The sequence below is a fragment of the Dicentrarchus labrax genome, unplaced genomic scaffold (genome assembly GCF_905237075.1).
Source record: "Dicentrarchus labrax unplaced genomic scaffold, dlabrax2021, whole genome shotgun sequence".
Classification (NCBI taxonomy): Eukaryota; Metazoa; Chordata; class Actinopteri; family Moronidae; genus Dicentrarchus; species Dicentrarchus labrax.
The window spans coordinates 5,093,834-5,114,448 of record NW_026136721.1 but is presented as its reverse complement, the minus strand read 5'-3'; the positions used below and the strand labels follow the sequence as shown (position 1 = coordinate 5,114,448).

Genomic DNA, 20,615 nt, shown 5'->3' with positions numbered 1-20,615 from the left:
CACATCTGTGTGTGAAGTACAGAGTCAGAGTCAAGACATGGTTAGCCTAAATATAAAGACTGGAAGCAGAGAGAATAATAAGCTTACCTGCAATGAAAAAGCTCACTAATTTACATAATTAATGTATTTAATTTGTTTAACACGCACATAAAAAGAAATATAAAAACAGCAATTTGTGGTATTAGGGGAGGCGTTGCACACTGGAACTATTTCAACAGCTGGCCACAGTGAATATGTGCAACTTTGTCAATCTGTAAATAGTTTCTTTGTTTTTTATCGTATATACCGATTGCAATTTCCTTTTTTTAAAAGATAGAAATCTAGAGCAGAATTGTCAGGAAAAGAAGCTTAGCTTATAGATGTCTTATTTCGCATGTAGAACATGTAGTTTCAGTTTTATCAGTTCGCTGGATGGAAATACTTTTACATCACATCTACAACCTAATATAATAATCTATTTATCTTCCCCTGTGTGTGTGGACTGTATCTGGCAATCTATTATATAACCACAGACAGTACACAGAGGTGTTGGATAGATGGATAAATAGTCAAATAACTTTTCTGCCAGAAATGAGACTGATGTCAATCTTTTCATATAAATTATGGAAACAAAGCAAATAAGCATATTTCCCAAAATAATGAGCCAATCCTTCAAAGTTCATTTTCAGGTAGTCTACCAGAAGCAGCTGTCTATGTAGTTTGGTTTTTGGTGTTAATGATTAAAACATGGTAAAAATGTTTTCCCTTGTACAGATGAAGTTCACAGATGCAATGCGCTCCAAAGCTCGTCTATCCATCACAGGATCAACCAGTGAGAATGGCCGTGTCCCGGTGGCTTACCTCCGTCCAGGATTACCCATGAGCCTCGGCATGACTGATCTTTCCTGACCACGCCCGAGCCAGTGCCTTATAGCAAATGGAGACACATCCTCCCTTCCCCACTGAAAGTGAATGGAAATGTTTGTCATCTTGTTTGGTGGCCACTCACCGTGGGTGATCTTCCCCGATTTTCAATCTGGAGCTTAGTCAATCATATCTCTTTGAGGACTCTTTCTTTTTAACATCGTACCTAGATAGACTGGATAGATGTTGTCCTCTTACCACTTGGCTGCCAGGCTTCAGCAAAGATCTGCCCACCTACAAAGTGAATCACTTGACACTCAGTGAGAAAGATGGCTGGTGATTTACAAATTCATAAAAAACAATCAAGCACAGTTGACAGTTTTCTAAACAAACACATCATTGTTTCTTAGATTTTTGCCATGGAGGCTCTTCTTGTATAGAAAATAAGGACAATAGTGATGCTGACCTAATGCAATAACATTAATCAGGGATGTGATTAGGAATTGTGTAACTACTGTAAGCAGTCTTTGTTAAAGTGAGTGCAAGAGCTATGAACAAAAACAGTCGTCCTGAAAAATCACATCCATGAAATAATAAAACAATAGTAATTGTGTGATAGAATATAATGATAATGATGTTATTGTTCCTAATTGATTTCCTTATTTCTGCCTGAAAATCCCTGATTAGAAGAGTCTTTTACCAGACCCAAGAGATGCATGGACTGGCACACGCACACAAACACACACACACACACACACACACACACACACACACACACACACACACACACACACACACACACACACACACACACACACACACAACAGACAGACAGACAGACAAACACTTGTACAAAAGAACATAAACAAAACCACTAGTACTGTATTAGGTAACATGCACTTCACAGGGATGGGCAAAAACTAAATATTTACACTTTTATTACTTTATTTTGAATCCATTTGAACACATCAGACTTTGGTCAACATTTCTGACACCTAGTGGTAGCATCAAAAAAACAAATGCAACCTAAGGACACTGACTAGTTTGAGAGCAACACATAGATTGTACCAGTGTCTCCTAGAAATTACGTTTATATATTACTAAATTGAATTCATCTTTACATTATGATGGCAATGAAATCGCTGCCTGTGCTTAGGCAACAAAGGCACTTTTTAAGGTTAGGGAAAGACTGTGATATCAATTAAATGTTATTAAAAAATCTTATGTCTCAAATCAGTGCTGCTTTTTCTGTATTAAAACACGCCAGTCTTTACCTAAATATAACCATTAAAAAGCTGAATAATGCTGTAGTCACTAGAAATAAATAGTTAAGTTCAGTATTAGCATTTTTGTGAATTGCCAGGTATGTTAACTAACAAATTTTCCTCGTTATGGTAACCGAAAATTACATTTGGTCGACAATGCATTTCCCTCAAAACGTATTTGCTGTTGCAAATTAGTTGTATATAAATGTAAATTTGAGGAGACTAGTTTTTCAACTAAAAACAATAAAAAAAACAATAGTTTGAAATGCATAACATTAAAAAATCCTACATCTAGTGGCTTTTATGAAATTTACTACACCACTCACAGATTAAATGCCCAAACTAAATCCAGAACACATTAACTGTATTCAGACACAAATATGCTACTGTACTTAATCTACTGTATTTAATTTGATTAGTTAGCATTTGGTTCTTGGTAGCACTACTGTGCTTACAAGTTGTACAGTATCATATTAATAGGTTTTATAGTGTCTTAACTTAAGTATTATTGTAAATGACTTTTACTTACTAGTTTACATTTTGCTCTTATTACAGGCAGTATCTTAACATTCAAACTTATTGTTTTGTCTGTGAAGCACACAACTTTGACCATATGATAGTCAGTAGGGTATAGCAAAAGTTTATTATAGCAATTATAGATAATGTGAAGTCAATAAACAACTGTCTTATTATTCAGTGGTAACAACAGCATTACAGTTAATGCATTCATTTCGGAAGATATTACCTAGAGTATTGTCAGACACAGAAGAAAAACACTGGACCCATATATTACCCAGGTAGTGGTTGCGGGTGAGAAACCACCTAGGTATTCAATCATGGTAACCGCACAGAAGTGAAGTGAAAACATCACAACAGACTTCAGTTAGTTTCTGTTCAGTTCCTATATTGTATATTCAACCACAATATTATAGTTTACTCAGAAGTGTACTGGTAGTACTCACAGCCCATTGCACGCAGTTAGTTAGTGCAGTAAGTTAAATGAATAAACTTGAAACATGACGTAAAAATTCATGGCAAATGTAAGGGCGACGGGACAGATATTGTATCGACAAATACACACAATATGGCTGTTTAAAGTCTGTTGTCTGAAAGTTTATACTGTGCCTGTATTAGCTAATCAGTACTTTTGGTTTGCAGTTTATGTATTCCATTGACATGACTTGTTAAATATGCTCCTCACTAATCTTTTAGGAACATGACCTAAATGTGTTTGACTTGCACTGCTCTACCTAAATAGATACTGATGTTGAATGCACTTATGCAAGAAATTTAATATATGTAGGTTGTCAAGCTGAAGTTAATTTACAGCCCCTGTGCCTGGTTAGGCTTTTACGTGAGCTGAAAGAGTAAAGGAGCCGGGGGAAAGGTATTTCGTGAGTTTAAAAATATACAAGACAGGAGAAAATTTGTCTGATTTCGTGCTGCACTTTCACAAAGTTGGGAAACTCATGTACCCTGCTTGAGTTTTAGTCCCCAATATGGGTCAAGTTCCAAAAACACAGAATCCTACAGTTCCCGTAGTTTAATTAGTATGGTTTCCATTGACCCTTCCTGGCTGGAAAAAATGCCTGCATCTATCAAACTCTATATATGCCCCTAGTTTGAAACAGATTTTGTGTTATAAATGTGTAGCCTCATCAAAAAACATAATCTAATACTTTTCAACAGTGGTTGGGATATCTCAGTTTGAAAAGCTTTAGAATAACCTGGATTTTTTCAAACCAATACGACTGTTACTGTTGATCTCTGGAACCTGGTGGACTGTCCTCTCTCTCTCTTTCTCCCTGCCATTTTTATCCACATTGTCAGGGTTATTATCTCAGACTTAACAATGCTACTCCAGTGCCACAGAATAACATTATACAACGCTGAGGAGGACTTAATTAGTTGTAGAGTGCCCTATTTTCATAAAAATATAGTAGTTCAAATATATATGAGAAATAAGGCCCATTCCTCTCATAGGTCAGCAGATCATTACAGCAACATAGACACTAATCACCTGTACAGTACATCAGTACACATTATGACATACTTTATAACATGCAGAACACACTTCTACCCTAACATTTGCACGCGCACATGCAGGTTTTATCACCAGAGTCTGAAGCCAACTGGATGATGTGCCAAACAGACTGAGAACCAACCAGAGCTCTCCATGCTCAGCCAATGGCAGCTGCTGATACTGAAACCTGAGCCAACAGGAGCTCTCACTGTTGTGAGGTGGACAAAAAACTGTGAACAAAAACCTTACTTTTAATAAATATACTGCACTGATGATGGAAAGAAAGACATGAAGAATGGAAACGAGGACGATGAAGAGAACGTTTGCATGTCACTTTGAGTTTTTTCTTTCAGATGAACTTGTCAGCCTGAAGCTATGTGCCTGGCTGTAGTTTAGTGTTTAATAATGATAGTAATATGAATAATATTAACAGTATTAATTGCAGTATAAATGTGGTTCTTGTTATGTATAGTGTATGCTTTTAATAATTCACCTCCGCTATTTTCTTTCACCAGGATGCTGTTATTTGTGCTGCTAGTTAGAAGCTTGTTGGTTAGCTAAAAAGCTTCTCCCACAACATGATAAATGCCCAAGATGTTAAGGTAAAGTGAAGCTGCTTTCATTTTCCTTGTTGACTCATATCATTTTTTGCAATGACCACCTATGGTAATTACCATGACATTTTCCTGGTGTTATAATCAAGTAATCAATCACTCAATCAGTCAAGTTATGATGGCTCCCAAACATGTCAACCAGTAAGAGAAATGTGAAAATTATTTCTGTTCACTTCACCTCTTGTATAACTAATTTGTATTAAACTCATCAATTTTGACCAAATCTTGTAAGTTGCTTTTCAACAGATACAACTGAGTATTGGATTTGGCACGTTACCATTTTCAGTATCTATTAGACATGTATGCCCTCAAAGGTTTGTTCATAAAAAAACACACAGAGGGACTGTACTTTTTGTTCTAGGTGAAGTTTGATGTTTTGAAAGCATTTTGATATTACCCCACTTGTTGAAAGCTAATCCTATTCCTGGCCAATAGGTGGCACTATGTATCTGCTGTCTACTTGAAAAGAGAACACAACAGATTGTTCATGCATTTCAAGGTGTGAAATGCATGAACACAGTAAAGTAATATGAAATGTTATTCTCTGTCCGGTGCTTCTTTTTAAGTATGTCACTACAAATACACAACACAGACGATACTAACATATTGATTAGCATTAATAATGAAGTTAATCAGTGACAAATGGCTGTAATTATAGGTCCACACAATCTAATTGAACGATAACGTTCGATTATAACATTTGAATATAATGGACTACTTAAGAGAATAGTAATGTCTTATCTGACTTACATTCCATTGTCTTTTACAACTTTACATTATTGTGGAGTAGAACCATCCATTTGTATGTAGTTGCAAAACCTTTCGGAAATTCTAATGCTAATGCATATTTTGGTAGCCTGTTACTACTTACAGCAACAATAGACAAACAGGTGATGTCACACCTGCCCCCAATTATCTGCATTAGTATTATAATGGAGTTTATTTCAGGCTCTATAGTAAGCATTTTTCAGTAACAAAAGCCTGACTGTGATTTAAAGATTGTAGGTTCACTTGGTGGAGAAACAACAAAATTTTGAATCCTTCTTCCACCAAATTTTAGTAATTAATGGGTCCTTATACCATGAGCTGTTAAAGGCTCTATTCATTGTGCCTTGCTAAATTGCTGAGGGAAAATGAGATTTATAGAGAATAGACCAATGTCTATGGATGGAAAGAGTACTAGAATATTGTACTCAAATAAAAGTACTGTTACTTTAAATACATATTAGTTATGCACAAGTACTGTAAAAATGTACTTGGCTAGAGTGAAAAAGTGAGGCAGTTAAACTGCTCTAAAATAAATTACATTAAATGTCAGTGAACAGTATTGTGGAAGAAAATCAGCAACATGATGTCCAAACCAACAATAAATTCCTTTTCCATAGACAGCACATAGCAGCCAGCCTGTGCATACAATTGATGATCAGTTATAAATATACCACAGCCTTCCTCAGTGTAGAATTAAACAGAAAAGAGGAGAGGAAAGTCTGAATATTAAATTAAAATGACCAACAATATATAAATTGTGGACACGGGGTGAAATAAGCATTATTAGGCTACATACATTAAAAAAAACCTAACACTTCTTACAATAGTGTTGATACACCACATTTTGTAATGTAGTTGTATAATAGTGGTGGAGTTGAACTGCAAAGAACATGTTTTGGAATCAAATCACTACAACCAGAATGCATGTGGCATTTCAATCCCAGGTTCAGTCCAGGAGCTGACTGTGTAATGAGCTGCTGCCTTTGTAAATCTGGATTTAAATACATGTACATTAAAGCTACGAAATCAATGAAGATGGCAGTGAACATTTTCACTAGTCACTCTTTTTTTTATTAAAACAGGAGCGAGAGGCTGATTTTATTTATTTTATTTTCACATGAGCTGACCACATCAACCCTATGTGGCAGGAAATTGCAGACAGCTATTGGGCTAAAGCCAGTGTGCTCTATTTAAATTGTTTTTGTTTTGCTACGATGTACTTTACATTTTGATTGTGAAATAAAAGTACACAAAGTGATTTAATTTCAAATTTAAATATTTTCACTTTTGCCATAACCACACAATGACCCCCAAAGCCCCACATTCACTCTGCATTACAGTAATTGGTTCATGAATATACACCACTGAAGTAAAATGTCAACTAAATACTAATAGCCTTAAAAGGCATCATTACCTAATCTTAAAGCCTGTCTTGTGGAAAGGCCATATGTGTCAAAATCTAGTAACCTTTTTTATAATTTCATTGATATTAATATAGATATGTTTAATAAATGGCAACAAACTGATATGCAGCAAAACCTGGGGCCAGGTAGTATCCACAATACAGATTGGTATCTGGAGCTCCAGGCAAGATATAATGAGGCTGTCTTGTGCAGTCTACTGTGTTCACAGTATTGAAGGCGACAGAGCACAATGCATAGAGGGACGTGAAGAGCAGCCCATTGCTCATATTTGTCCTGAGGCAAAAGTATGTGGGTTACATGACTATATATAATAGCAAAGAAATTAGGACAAAGTCCTTTCAGACATGATGTGGAAAAAAACTAAAAAAGAAAAAAAGAATCTAAAGTAGCTACATACATTTCTGTCTTAAAATAGTCATTCACTGATTATGAAAGAGTAATAATGAATTTTAGATTGTTGACAAGAGATGAAAATAAAAAGAGGAATCTGAATTAATCTATAGAAGCAGAATAGCAGCTTATTCTGGTTTTTTATCGGGTCATTCAAGTCTCCTCTTTCAGTCTCCTTCACAAAACAGGCCTCTAGTTTTAAATGGTACTGTATTCACACACATTAGTGTGTCACCAGAAGTCATATGAGTTACAGCAGTGATATCTAGTGGATAAAAAGTGGCACTACATTCTTAACTGTGCAGTATTGCTTAAAAAAACACAGTTGGGGTGGTTTTATATCTAGTTTTTTTTTAGTGGACTGAGTTTTCATTTCAGAAAGACTGTCGTATCACAGAACAGCTTCTTTTGGTCAAAAAACAATTTTAGTGGTTTTACCTCTCGTTTTTAAGTTTCCAGTTCAGTCAGACTGGAGTGTCACAAAACAGCTTATTTTGCTTAAAAAACACAGTTTTAGTGGTTTTAGGTCTGCTTTTGTAACTGGGCTAAGTTTTCAGTTCAGTCAGATTGTGACAAATGGCAGTTACATACTCCGTATGGTATAATTCCTTAGTTTAGCTCTAAAAGAAAAAAGTATGATTAGTAAGTAAGTAATCTCTCTCAGTAAAAAAAAGTACTTTTCTCTATTTTACATGCAATTCTAGAAACAAAGTGTGCATGAGGGGGTTCTTAAGCTTAGAAACACTCTGAAATGATTTAATTTGAAGTTTTTTATGGTTTCACATGATTATTTAATTTGGCCTGCAGACCAAATTGTGGAAATAAGTACTGTTTTCATTTAAGCTGTCATTCTCTACCATGAGCAGGTATCTTAAAATGTAAAACCATTAGGTAAAACCACAAAAAAAAATGTCTAATTGAGCTGAAAACTAAGTCGACTTTCAAAGGTAGCGCCAAAACCACTGAAATTGTGTTTTCCTGCCAATAAAAAAAACTAGATGTAAAGCCTCTTTAACTACTTTTAAGCAAAAGTAGCTGTTTTGTGACAATACAGTCTCACTCTGTTGAAAACTCAGGCCTGTTACAAAAGCAGAACTAAAAACACTAAAACTGTGTTTCTTGAGCAAAAGATGCTGTTTTGTGAAAATAGTCTGAGTGAACTGAAAACTTAGTCCAGTTACAAAAGAAGAGCTAAAGAGCCAGCACTGTTTTTTAAGTAAAATAAGCTGTTTTGTCACAGAAAAAAAAAAAAAAACTCAGACTAGTTAAAAAACGAGGTAAAAAGAATCTGTTTTGTGAAAATACAGTCTCACTCTACTGACACTTGGCCCAGTTACAAAAGCAGAGGTAAAACTGCTTTTTCAGCAAAACAAGATACACAATACAGTCTTACTCTGTTGAAAACTTAGTCAAGTTAATAAACTAGAGGTAAAACCACTAGAACTGTTTTTCAAGCAAAATAAATTGTTTTCTGACAATACAGGAATGAGCAGAAAACTCAGTCAAGTTACAAATGCAAAGCTTCAACCCGCTAAATTTCTTAAGAAATAGAATTTTGTGACATTATTGTGTCACAAAATTCATTGAGTCAGCTGAAAATTTAGTCCAGTTAAAAAACTATGTAAATCCACTAAAACTGTATTTTTTGACCAAGAGAAGTTGTTTTGTTACAATAAAGTCTTAATAAATCGTAAACTCAGTCCAGTAACAAAAGCAGAGCTACAACAACCAAAACTGTGTTTCTTAAGCAAAAGAAACTGTCTCATGACAGTACAGTCTAATTGAGCTTAAAACTAAGTCCAGTTACAAAGCTAAACCCACTAAAACATCAAACAAAGCTTTTCTGTAACATTACCGTGTGACTGAGCTGAAAACTCAGAACAGTTAAAAAGCAAGAGGTATAACCACTAAAACTGTGTTTTTTAACCAAAATAAGCTGTTTCGTGACAATGCAGTCTCATTCTGTTAAAAACACAGTTTGAAAACTAGAGATAAAACCAGTAAAGCTCTTTTGTGACATTACAGTCTGACTTAACTGAAAACTCCAAAATCAAGAAATTATACAATATGGAAATTAATATATTTTCATTTAAGGTGCCATTCTCTACCAAGAACAGTTATCTTACAGTTTCCACCTCAGAAAGCTTCACAATTGCATCAATATGATGCAATGGTATGATATGGTTTGGTTTGAGTTTTTTCTGCAGTTTAGATCTAACAGACAGAAGTATGACAAGCATCCTCTCTTAGAAAAATAAGCACTTTTTGCTCTTTCACCTTTAATTGTCAAAACAGTTTGTCCATTAGTTGCTCTTCAGCTCAGAAACACTATAAAATATTAATATTAGTCTTTAATTATAAATTAAATAGACTGATTAAAGTGAAGCATTCTGGATTATGTACTGTATGAACTGCAGATAGAACAAAGTAATAAAGCAGAAGACTTTCCTGCTTCAAGACTCAAGCTAATCCAGCTGCAGCAGTTTTCCAACCTTAAAGGGCTCATTCAGGTCAGATATTAGGGAAAAAGTGGGTTTAAAGAGGAATTAATGAACCGGGAGAACCCTGGTAGCTGGGGCCTCATCATACCAATGAGTCCTTGCTGCAACGTCCAGGGTTTCAACACCCACCTGTAGTGCTTTGCTGTGTGGCATCTCCAGTCTCTTCACACCTTTCCTATCCATCTTAAAACCTGTACTGCCTAACAAAGAGAAACAGTAAAAAGAAAGTAATGAATTCATATTCATTCAAAAAAACAACAATTGCTGGCAACAATGAACTCTTCTTTGGTCAACAGACCCATCTTGTGTCAAAAAAGCATGACTGTAGTTTTACAGTTGCAAATTTGAGTTACGGGCATACTGAGGTCTTACAGCGCTGAACTGTTATTTCTGGCGCTGAGAGAATCACTTCATATCCTGTCTTTCTGGCCTGAGTTAGAACGAACCTGAGGCTGGTTTACATCGCATGTAATTGATGAGACGTGTGTATGGTCACCGGATGACCCATAGTTACTGCTGTCGCTTTTTGATATGCAAACGCCGCCACTGCTTATCCCTGATAACAGGTTGGCAGTCCAGATTCAATGTTATCCAATTTGGTACTATAGTAAGTTAACGGTTGTTTGCCTGTGGGTGTATCTTGCATCAACACTGTACATGCAAATCCTCATTTTTTTTTCAACATACAAATCAAACATTTTAGTGTAGTCTGGATTCCCCAGCGCTGGTACAATGCGCAAGTCCATCTTAAGAGCTACAAAAGCACCTTCAGCTTCCTCTGTCCATTGTAATGCTGCTGAACTATTATTTTGACCTGCTGCTCTAATTAGTGCACGCAATGGGGCTGCTTTAATTGCATAATCACAGATCCAAGGTCGGCTGTAACCTGCCATGCCCAAGAATGTTAACATTTGACCTACGGTTTGTGGTTTGGGGGCCTTGGTTATGGCCTCAATCTGGGAAGGAGCAATAGCTCTTTTATTTCCGCTTAATTTTCGGCCCAGATATTCTACTTCTGTTTGGCAGAACTGTAATTTGTTTTTACTTACTTTGTGTTCCCCCTCTGCCAGTGCTGTCAATATTGAGACTGAGTCTTTCTCACACTGGTCTTTGGTGGGACTGCATATCAAAAGATCATCCACATATCGTATGACTGTACTTTGTACTTCCAGACGCTGTAAGTCATCAGCTAACACTCTATTAAAGAGCGTAGGACTCTCCATGTATCCCTGTGGCAACCTCGTATACGTATACTGCTGCCCTCTGTAGGTAAAAGCAAAAAGATACTGTGAGTCTGGATGTATTGGTACACTGAAAAATGCTGAACACAAGTCTATCACTGTGTACCATTTTGCATCTGGTGGAATGTTTGAGAGCAATGTATGTGGGTCTGGGACGAGAGGTTTTTCTGCCTCAACAATGGAGTTAATAGCTCTTAAATCATGCACTAATCTGTAATCATTTGAATGTGGCTTTTGTATCGGAAAAATGGGTGTGTTGCAGGGACTTTGGGTTTTAATTAATATCTCGTGCAGCTTCTCTCCCTCAATTATGGGCCTAATGCCTTCCTCAGCCTGTTGCTTGAGTGGATATCGTTTTTTATGTGGGAAAACTACTTGGGATCTTAGTTTAATGCGTATTGGTTCTGCTAATCTTACTATCCCTACGTCTGTTTTATGCATGGACCACACTTGTTTTGGTACTTGTTCTAAAAGTTTTTCATGTTCTTCTAATAATGGTAATTGTGCTAATGGTCTAGGGCTTAATAATACTCTTTCTGCTTTTCCCTTATTGACTGATAATGCTATTATTCTGAGGAATTGTTTGTCACCTGAGACCTGAATCTCTTGGGTGGATGTTGACTGCCAATCTTGCATTTGGGCTGTTTTTACCATTGGTCCAAGATCATGTGATTGATAGCCATTTTCTATCATCAGGGTTACGTGAGGTACAGAGTTCTGTACTTGAAACCAGGGTTGCAGTTTATCTGGGAGTGTTACTTCTGCTGCTACTCCTTGTGGCCCAATGTATATACACTTACTTTCCACATAAAACTCCTTTTGGTTGACTTCTGTTTCCCAGCAGATTTCATAGTCTTCATGAGACCGTGTTCCATCATACATCAGAGTGCAATGTAATGGCAACTGGGGCTCTTGTGCTTTTTCAAATGTTGACGTTGCCCATTTCTTGTATGGCTCCCAGGTACATGCTAATTGTGATTTTGATGGATATTGCCATCTGATCCAATATACAACTGGACAGATTTCTTTTCTTTTATTTGGTTCCAGAGCTGATGACCAGTCTGTTTCTTCTGAAGATTGTGCTAGCATCATTCTGTGCGTTGTGTCGTCTGGGAAATCAATCCACAGACCATCTTGGGAGCACATAATTTTTGCTTTTAAAGGGCATAGGATGTCTCTTCCTAGTAGGTTCATTGGGGTGTCTACTGAGTATAATAAAGGAGCTGATATAAATTTTCCTGCTATCCTCATAGGTACAGGTTGTGTCAGGGGAATTATTTGGGTTTTCCCAGAGAAGCCCACAGTCTTTATAGATGAGCCCGAGAGTGGGAGTCCGGAGCCTTCGCTTCCTATACATGAAGCTCCTGTGTCTACCATAAATTGGTGCTTTTGAGTATGTATTACTACTTCAATTGTAGGCTCATCTTTAGGCTGTGTTGAAACCACTGGCGTCATGAGCTCTCCTGCTTTAAGCTCCTCTAGGTCCCCCTATAGCCATTCTCTGGCTGGGCCTGTCCATGGGTTGATTGGGCAATCACTTCGTCAATGCCCCTGCTGGTTGCATCCCCAACACACTCCTTCTCTCTGCTGTGGGACCTCATTCAGATTGGGGTTGGACTGGGCTCATCCATATTGTTGCAGTGGACGACCTCTGCCCCCTCCTCGGTGGAATGAACTTCCACCACGTCCCCGTAGTCCTCCATAACCAGGTCTGTTGTTGCCAGTTTGATTGACATGGACGTGTATTGGTGGCAATGTGGCTGCGGCCTGTTCTGGCCTTTGTGGCTCTGGTTGAGGCACTGCCTGAGCCTGAGGCGTCGTGGCGGCCATTGGCTGTGCTTGGTAAGGTGCAGCAGGGTATTGTGGGGCCCTACTTAACGCTTCACCTTCCTCTGAGACTGAATCGCTTTCCCTACTTAACTCTGCACCATCCTCAACTTGCTGTGTCTTCCATGTCACCATAATCTTGCCTGCCAGTTCTCCCTCTGCACTACCTCTAAGTGGACACTGGGTGGCCTGTTGCTTTGCCTCGTGTGGTGTATAAGGGGATGGGCTCATGGGCAGTTCTGGTGCTGTGGGATCTGGGCGTGGCTTTGTGTCTCTCTCCTGACTCTGTAATGGCATTTGTTTCACATTTAGTATCTGCCTTCGTCCCTCCTGTCTGAACCACCTCAGCACTTCTCTCTCACTAGCTCGCTTTCCCTCTCTGCTGCTACTTGTGTCTTTGGCTTTGTAGTGTTTTATGTTGACTTCCACTTCGTTGCAACAGTTCGTTGAAGGTCCCATCCTCCGGCCACTGTAGCTTTCCTGTGGTCCTTTTGTGCCACTTTTTACACAACTCCTTATTTGTTTCTCATGGTCAGGCTGCCTTTTGATCACTAACTCCATGGCCGTTGGCTCTCCAACTCCCTTTGCCACTTTTGCTCCCATGTATCCTTGCTTTATCTCTAGCAGTCTGGGAATCTTGGGTTCACCTTCTTCTTTTGTTTTTATTTGTGCAACTATTTTACTGACAGTTATTCCATCTTTAGATTTCTGCTCTCTCCAAGGATTATATCGTAGTTCTCCGTCTGCTTTGGTGATACAGCCGAACTTGCCTGTTTCCCACTGTACCTTTCTAAGAATTGCATTCAACACTACTCTTGGATCTACAGCTCCCCTATTTCTTCCTGCTAGGGTTAACCCCTCAGGGATGTTCAAAAAAGGTGCTAATGGTATAGTTACTGTTTTTCCTTGATTGTTGCACAGCTGCTCCAACGGTATGGCTAAGTACTTTGGGGACCACAATCCGCGCAGAATTTGTTTCCACGGCACCAGGGGAAAGTCCTCCTGTACGTGATGTAAATTAACAAATCTCATTAAATGCCACAATTTTTGATTAATCTCTTGTTTGTCTTGCCAATGCTCAACCCCCTCGTTGTCTTTGTTGACGAGGCGTTTTACACTAAACCAGCAAATAAGGAGGTGTGTAACATTAAGCCATCCACTCAAGAGCAGTGTGACATTCAGGCAGCCTATTAGGAGGCATGTAACACTCAGGCAGCCAATCAGGAGGCATGTAACACTCAGTCTGCCAATCAAGAGGCGTCTCAATCAGGAGGCCTTTGACACTCAGCCAGCCAATCAGGAGGCCTTTGATAGTTAGTAAGCCAATCAAGAGCCGTGTAACACTCAGCAAGCCAATAAGGAGGCCTGTCACACCCAGGATGCCAATAAGGAGGCCTTTGACACTCAGCCATCGAATCAGGAGGCGTTTAACACTCAGCTAATGAATCAGAGGGGTGTGTAAAACTCAGCCAGGCAATAAGGAGGCGTGTCACACTAATGCGGCCAATTGGAGGTATGTAACACTCAGTAAGCCAAGCAGGAGTTGGCAACACTCAGCCAGCAACTCATAGGCGTGTCACACTCAGGCAGCCAATCAGGAAGCATTATACACTTAGCTAGCCAATCAGGAGGCATGTAAAACTCAGCCAGCCAATCAAGAGCCGTGTAACACTCAATAAGCAAATCATGAGGCGTGTAACACTCAGCCAGCCAATCAGGAGGCGTGTAACTCTCAGCCATCGAATCATGAGGCGTTTAAAACTCAGCCACTCAATCAGAAGGGTGTGTAAAACTCAGCCAGGCAATAGAAGGCGTGTCACACTAATGCAGTCAATCAGGAGGCATGTAATACTCAGGCAGCCAATATGGAGGACGTTTACACTCAGCCAGCAAATCAGGAGACATTTAACACTTAACCAGCCAATCAGGAAGCATGTCACACTCAGCCAGCCAATCAGGAAGCATGGAATACTCAGCTAGCCAATCAGGAGGCATGTAACATTCAGTCAGCAAATCAGGAGGCGTGTAAAACTCAGGCAGGAAATCAGGAGGCCTTTGATACTCAGCCAGCCAATATGGAGGCTTTTGACACTCAGCCAGCGAATCAGGATGCGTGTAAGACTCAGCCAGCAAATCAGAAGAGGTGTAACACTCAGCCAGCCAATCAGGAGTCGTTTTACCCTCAACCAGCAAATAAGGAGGTGTGTTACACTCAGCCAGCCAATAAGGAGGCTTTTGACACTCAACCAGCCAATCAGGAGGCGTGTCACACTTAGCCAGCCAATCAGAAGGCGTTTTACAATCAACCAGCCAATCAGGAGGCCTTTCAAACTCAGCCAGCCAATCAGGAGGCGTGTAACTCTCAGCCAGCCAATCGGCAGGCGTGTCACACTCAGGCAGCCAATCAGAAGGCATGTAAAAATCAGTAAGCCAGTCCGGAGGCGTGTCAATCAGGAGGCCTTTGACTGTCAGCGAGCCAATCAGGAGGTGTGTAACACTGAGCAAGCCAATAAGAAGCCGTGTAACACTCAGCCAGCCAATAAGGAGGCGTGTCATCCTAAGGCAGCCAATCTGAAAAGGTATAACACTCAGCCCGCCAATCAGGAGGCGTTTTACAATCAACCAGCAAATCAGGAGGCGTGTAAGACTCAGCCAGCCAATCAGGAGGCGTGTCACACTTAGCCAGCCAATCCTGAGGCGTGTTACACTCATCCAGCCAATCAGGAGGCGTGTCACACTTAGCCAGCCAATCCTGAGGCGTGTTACACTCATCCAGCCAATCAGGAGGTGTGTAACACTTAGCCAGCCAATCCTGAGGCGTGTTACACTCATCCAGCCAATCAGGAGGCGTGTCACACTTAGCCAGCCAATCAGGAGGCGTGTAACTCTCAGCCAGCCAATCAGCAGGTGTGTAACACACAGCCAGCCAATCAAGAGCTGTGTAACACTCAGCCAGCCAATAAGGAGGCTTGTCACACTCAGGCAGGCAATCATGAGGCATGTAATACTCAGGCAGCCAATCAGGAGGACTTTTATACTCAGCCAGCAAATTAGTAGACATGTAACACTTAGTCAGGAAATCAGGAGACCATTGAAAATCAGCCAACGAATCAGGAGGCATTTCACAGTCAGACAGCGAATTAGGAGGCATGTAACAGTCAGTCAGCCAATCAGGAGGCGTGTAACACTCAGTCAGCCAATCAAGAGCAGTGTCAATCAGGAGGCCTTTGACACTCAGCCATCGAATCAGGAGGCGTTTAACACTCATTCAGCCAATCAGGAGGCATGTCACCCTCAGCCAGCCAATCAAGAAGCATGGAACACTCAGCTAGCTAATCAGGAGGCGTGTCACACTCAGCCAGCCAGTCAGGAAGCATGTAACAGTCAGCCAGCCAATCAGGAGGCATGCAGCACTCAGCCAGCCAATCAGGAGGCGTGTCACACTCAGCCAGCCAGTCAGGAAGCATGTAACACTGAGCTAGCCAATCAGGAGGCATGTAACAGTCAGCCAGCCAATCAAGACCCCTGTAACACTCAGCCAGTCAATAAGGAGGCATGTCACATTCAGCCAGCCAATCAGGAGGCCTTTGACAATCAGCCATCGAATAAGGAGTCGTTTAACACTCACCTAATCAATCAGAGGGGTGTGTAAAACTCAGCCAGGCAATAAGGAGCCGTGTCATACTAATCCGACCAATCAGGAGGCATGTAACACTCAGGCAGTCAATCAGGAGGACTTTTATAGTCAACCAGCAAATCAGGAGACATGTAGCACTTAGTCAGCAAATCAGGAGACCTTTGACACTCAGCCAGCCAATAAGGAGGCCTTTGAGACTCAGCCAGCCAATATGGAGGCCTTTGACACTCAGTAAGCCAATAAGGAGGCGTGTCACACTCAGCCAGCCAATCCTGAGCCATTTTACACTCATCCAGCCAATCAGGAGGCGTTTCACACTAAGCCAGCCAATCAGGAGGCATGTAACTCTCAGCCAGCAAATCAGCAGGTGTTTAACAAACAGCCAGCTAATCAAGAGCCGTGTAATACTCAGCCAGCCAATAAGCAGGCGTGTAACACTCACTAAGCAAATCAGGAGTGTGTCACACTCAGGCCGCCAATCAGGCCGCCAATCAGGAGGCATGTAATAAAACGGCGAAGCCACCAACCCATTCACGTTTCTAATACATTTTCCCCACTCAGCGATACACCTGCTGAGGAACCAACTCTGGTTATTGGCAGCTCCATAGTCAGAAACGTGAAGTTAGCGAAGCCAGCGGCCATAGTTAAATGTATCCCTGGGGCCAGAGCGGGCGACATTGAATCAAATTTAAAACTGCTGGCTAAAGATAAACGTAAATACAGTAAGATTGTTATCCACATCGGAGGTAATGACACCCGCTTACGCCAATCGGAGGTCACTAAGATTAATGTGGAGTCGTGTGTAATTATGCTAAGACAATGTCGGACTCCGTAGTTTTCTCTGGACCCCTGCCCAATGTGACCAGTGATGACATGTATAGCCGCTTGTCGTCATTCCACCGCTGGCTGTCGAGGTGGTTTCCAGAAAACGATGTGGGCTTCATTGATAACTGGAAGCCTTTTTGGGGAAAACCTGGTCTGATTAGGAGAGACGGCATCCATCCCACTTTGGATGGAGCGGCTCTCTTATCTAGAAATATGGCGAAGTTTATCTCTAAAACCTGACAGTCCAGAGTTGGGACCAGAAAGCAGAGCTGCTGTCTTACACACTTCTCTGCGCTTTCTTTAGAACAGTCAACCACCCAAAACCCCATAGAGACTGTGTCTGTCCCCCGACCACCTAAATTATTTAAAGAAATAAAAACAAGAGGAGTTCAACATAAAAATCTAATAAAAATTAAAACTAATTCCTCAGTAGCACAAAATAAGAGAATGAAATGTGGGCTGTTAAATATCAGGTCACTGTCCTCTAAAGCTGTTTTAGTGAATGAATTAATATCAGATTATGATATTGATTTACTTTGTCTTACTGAGACCTGGTTGTCCCACGAGGAGTATGTTAGCCTAAATGAATCCACCCCCCCCAGTCATATTAATACTCACATTCCTCGAGGCACAGGCCGAGGAGGTGGAGTGGCAGCCATATATGATTCGAGCGTTTTAATGGACCCTAGACCTAAACTAAATTATAATTCATTTGAAAGCCTTGTTCTTAGTCTTTCTCACCCAAACTGGAAAACATTGCAGCCAGTTCTATTTGTTATAGTGTACCGCGCTCCTGGACCGTACTCTGATTTTATATCTGAATTCTCAGAGTTTCTATCAAGTTTAGTCCTTAAATCAGATAAAGTAATTATTGTAGGTGATTTTAATATTCATGTGGATGTTGACAATGACAGCCTTAGTAATGCATTTATATCATTAACAGACTCAATTGGCTTCTGTCAGAGTGTAAATAAACCAACTCATTGTTTTAATCACACTCTTGACCTTGTTTTATCATATGGCATTGATATTGAACATTTAATAGTCTTCCCACATAATCCTTTTCTATCTGACCATTATTTAATAACTTTTGAATTCATACTATTAGATTATAAGCCATTAGGCAAAACTTCCTACATCAGATGTCTATCTGACAGTGCTGTAGCTAAATTTAAGGAGGGGATTCCTTCAGTGTTTAATTCAATGCCATGTCTGAATTTAACAGAGTCCTATAACGACTTTAGTCCTTCTGAAATTGATAATCTTGTCGATAGTGCTACAGGCTCACTACGATCAACATTAGACTCTATCGCTCCTATAAAAAGGAAATTATTAAAACATAGGAGACTAGCACCCTGGTATAACCACCAAACCCGCCAGTTAAAACAAATAGCTAGGAAATCTGAAAGGAAATGGCGCTCTTCCAAATTATCAGAATATCGCTCAAATTGGCAAGATAATCTTAAAATTTATAGAAAGGCCCTCCGTAATGCCAGAGGAGCCTATTACTCAGCACTAATAGAAGAAAATAAGAATAACCCTAGGTTCCTCTTCAGCACTGTAGCCAGGCTGACAGAGAGTCACAGCTCTATTGAGCCACATATCCCCATAAACTTAAGTAGCAATGACTTCATGAGCTTCTTCTATAATAAAATTATTACTATTAGAGAAAAAATTTATCACCAACTGCCATCAACAGTTATCAGTGACTCTCCGAGTTCAGGGACTTCTGTCAATGTAAACTTAGATATATATTTAGACTGTTTTTCTGCTATCGATCTTCATCAGTTAACTTCAATCATTTCTTCATCGAAGCCATCAACCTGTCTATTAGACCCGATCCCAACTAGGCTGCTTAAAGAAGTTGTTCCCTTAATTGGCACTTCTTTACTGGATATGATTAATCTTTCTTTATTATCAGGATATGTACCACAGTCCTTTAAAGTAGCTGTAATTAAACCCCTTCTTAAAAAGTCCACTCTTGACCCAGGGGTTTTAGCCAACTATAGACCGATTTCTAACCTCCCCTTCCTCTCTAAGATTCTGGAGAAAGTAGTCGCCAAAGAGTTGTGTGAATTTCTACATAACAATAGTTTATTTGAGGATTTTCAGTCAGGATTTAGAGTTCATCATAGCACAGAGACAGCTCTGGTTAAAGTTGATAATGACCTTCTGACTGCTTCTGACAATGGACTTGTCTCTGTACTTGTATTATTAGATCTTAGTGCTGCATTTGACACCATTGACCATAATATTCTTTTGGAGAGACTTGAGCATAAAATTGGCATTAAAGGAACCGCATTAAGCTGGTTTAAGTCATATTTATCAGATCGCTTGCAGTTTGTACATGTTAACGATGAATCTTCAATAAATACTACAGTTAGTCATGGAGTTCCACAAGGTTCTGTACTTGGACCAATACTATTTACTTTATATATGCTCCCTTTAGGCAACATTATTAGGAATCACTCCATTAACTTTCACTGTTATGCAGATGATACGCAGTTATATCTATCAATCAAGCCCAATGAAATTAATCAATTATCTAAATTACAAACATGTCTTAAGGACATAAAATCCTGGATGACCTGCAATTTTCTGATGTTAAACTCAGAAAAAAACGAAATTCTTGTTCTTGGCCCCAAAAACCTTAGAGACTCACTGTCTAAAGATATAGTTACTCTAGATGGCATTAACTTGGCCTCTAGCACCACTGCCAGGAATCTTGGAGTTATCTTTGATCAGGATTTGTCATTTAACTCCCACATAAAGCAAACCTCTAGGACTGCCTTCTTTCATTTACGTAATATTAGAAAAATTAGACAAATCCTATCACAGACAGATGCAGAAAAACTAATCCATGCATTTGTTACTTCAAGGCTGGATTACTGCAACTCTTTATTATCAGGTTGCCCCAATAAGTCCATTAAAACGCAATTAATTCAGAATGCTGCAGCACGAGTACTGACAGGAACTAGAAAAAGAGATCACATCTCTCCTGTACTAGCTTCTCTGCATTGGCTCCCTGTAAAATGTAGAATAGAATTTAAAATCCTCCTCCTCACCTATAAAGCTCTTCATGGTCAGGCTCCTTCATATCTTAAAGAGCTCATAGTACCCTATTACCCCTCTAGAACACTACGTTCTCTGAATGCTGGGCTACTTGTGGTTCCTATAGTCTCTAAAAGTAGAACAGGAGCAAGAGCCTTCAGTTACCAAGCTCCTCTCTTGTGGAACCAGCTTCCATTTGTGGTTCG

At 39.7% G+C, this 20,615-nt stretch overlaps 1 protein-coding gene across 5 annotated transcripts in view; it reads left to right on the top strand.

Annotated features, from left to right (window-relative positions):
* Nucleotides 1-5,285, top strand: part of LOC127355469 (glutamate receptor 2-like) — a 105,064-nt gene extending 99,779 nt beyond the window's left edge. For 3 of the 5 annotated variants that reach the window (XM_051386394.1, XM_051386392.1, XM_051386390.1), the window contains exon 20: nt 754-876. Coding sequence is in view for 2 of the 5 variants with exons in the window: in XM_051386393.1 (XP_051242353.1) it covers nt 754-888 (135 nt within the window). In the remaining 3 variants the exon portion in view is untranslated. Of the gene's footprint in view, nt 1-753 lie in introns of all 5 variants that reach the window. The other 2 variants (XM_051386393.1, XM_051386391.1) reach the window with 1 other exon arrangement.
* The last annotated feature ends 15,330 nt before the right edge of the window (nt 5,286-20,615 follow it).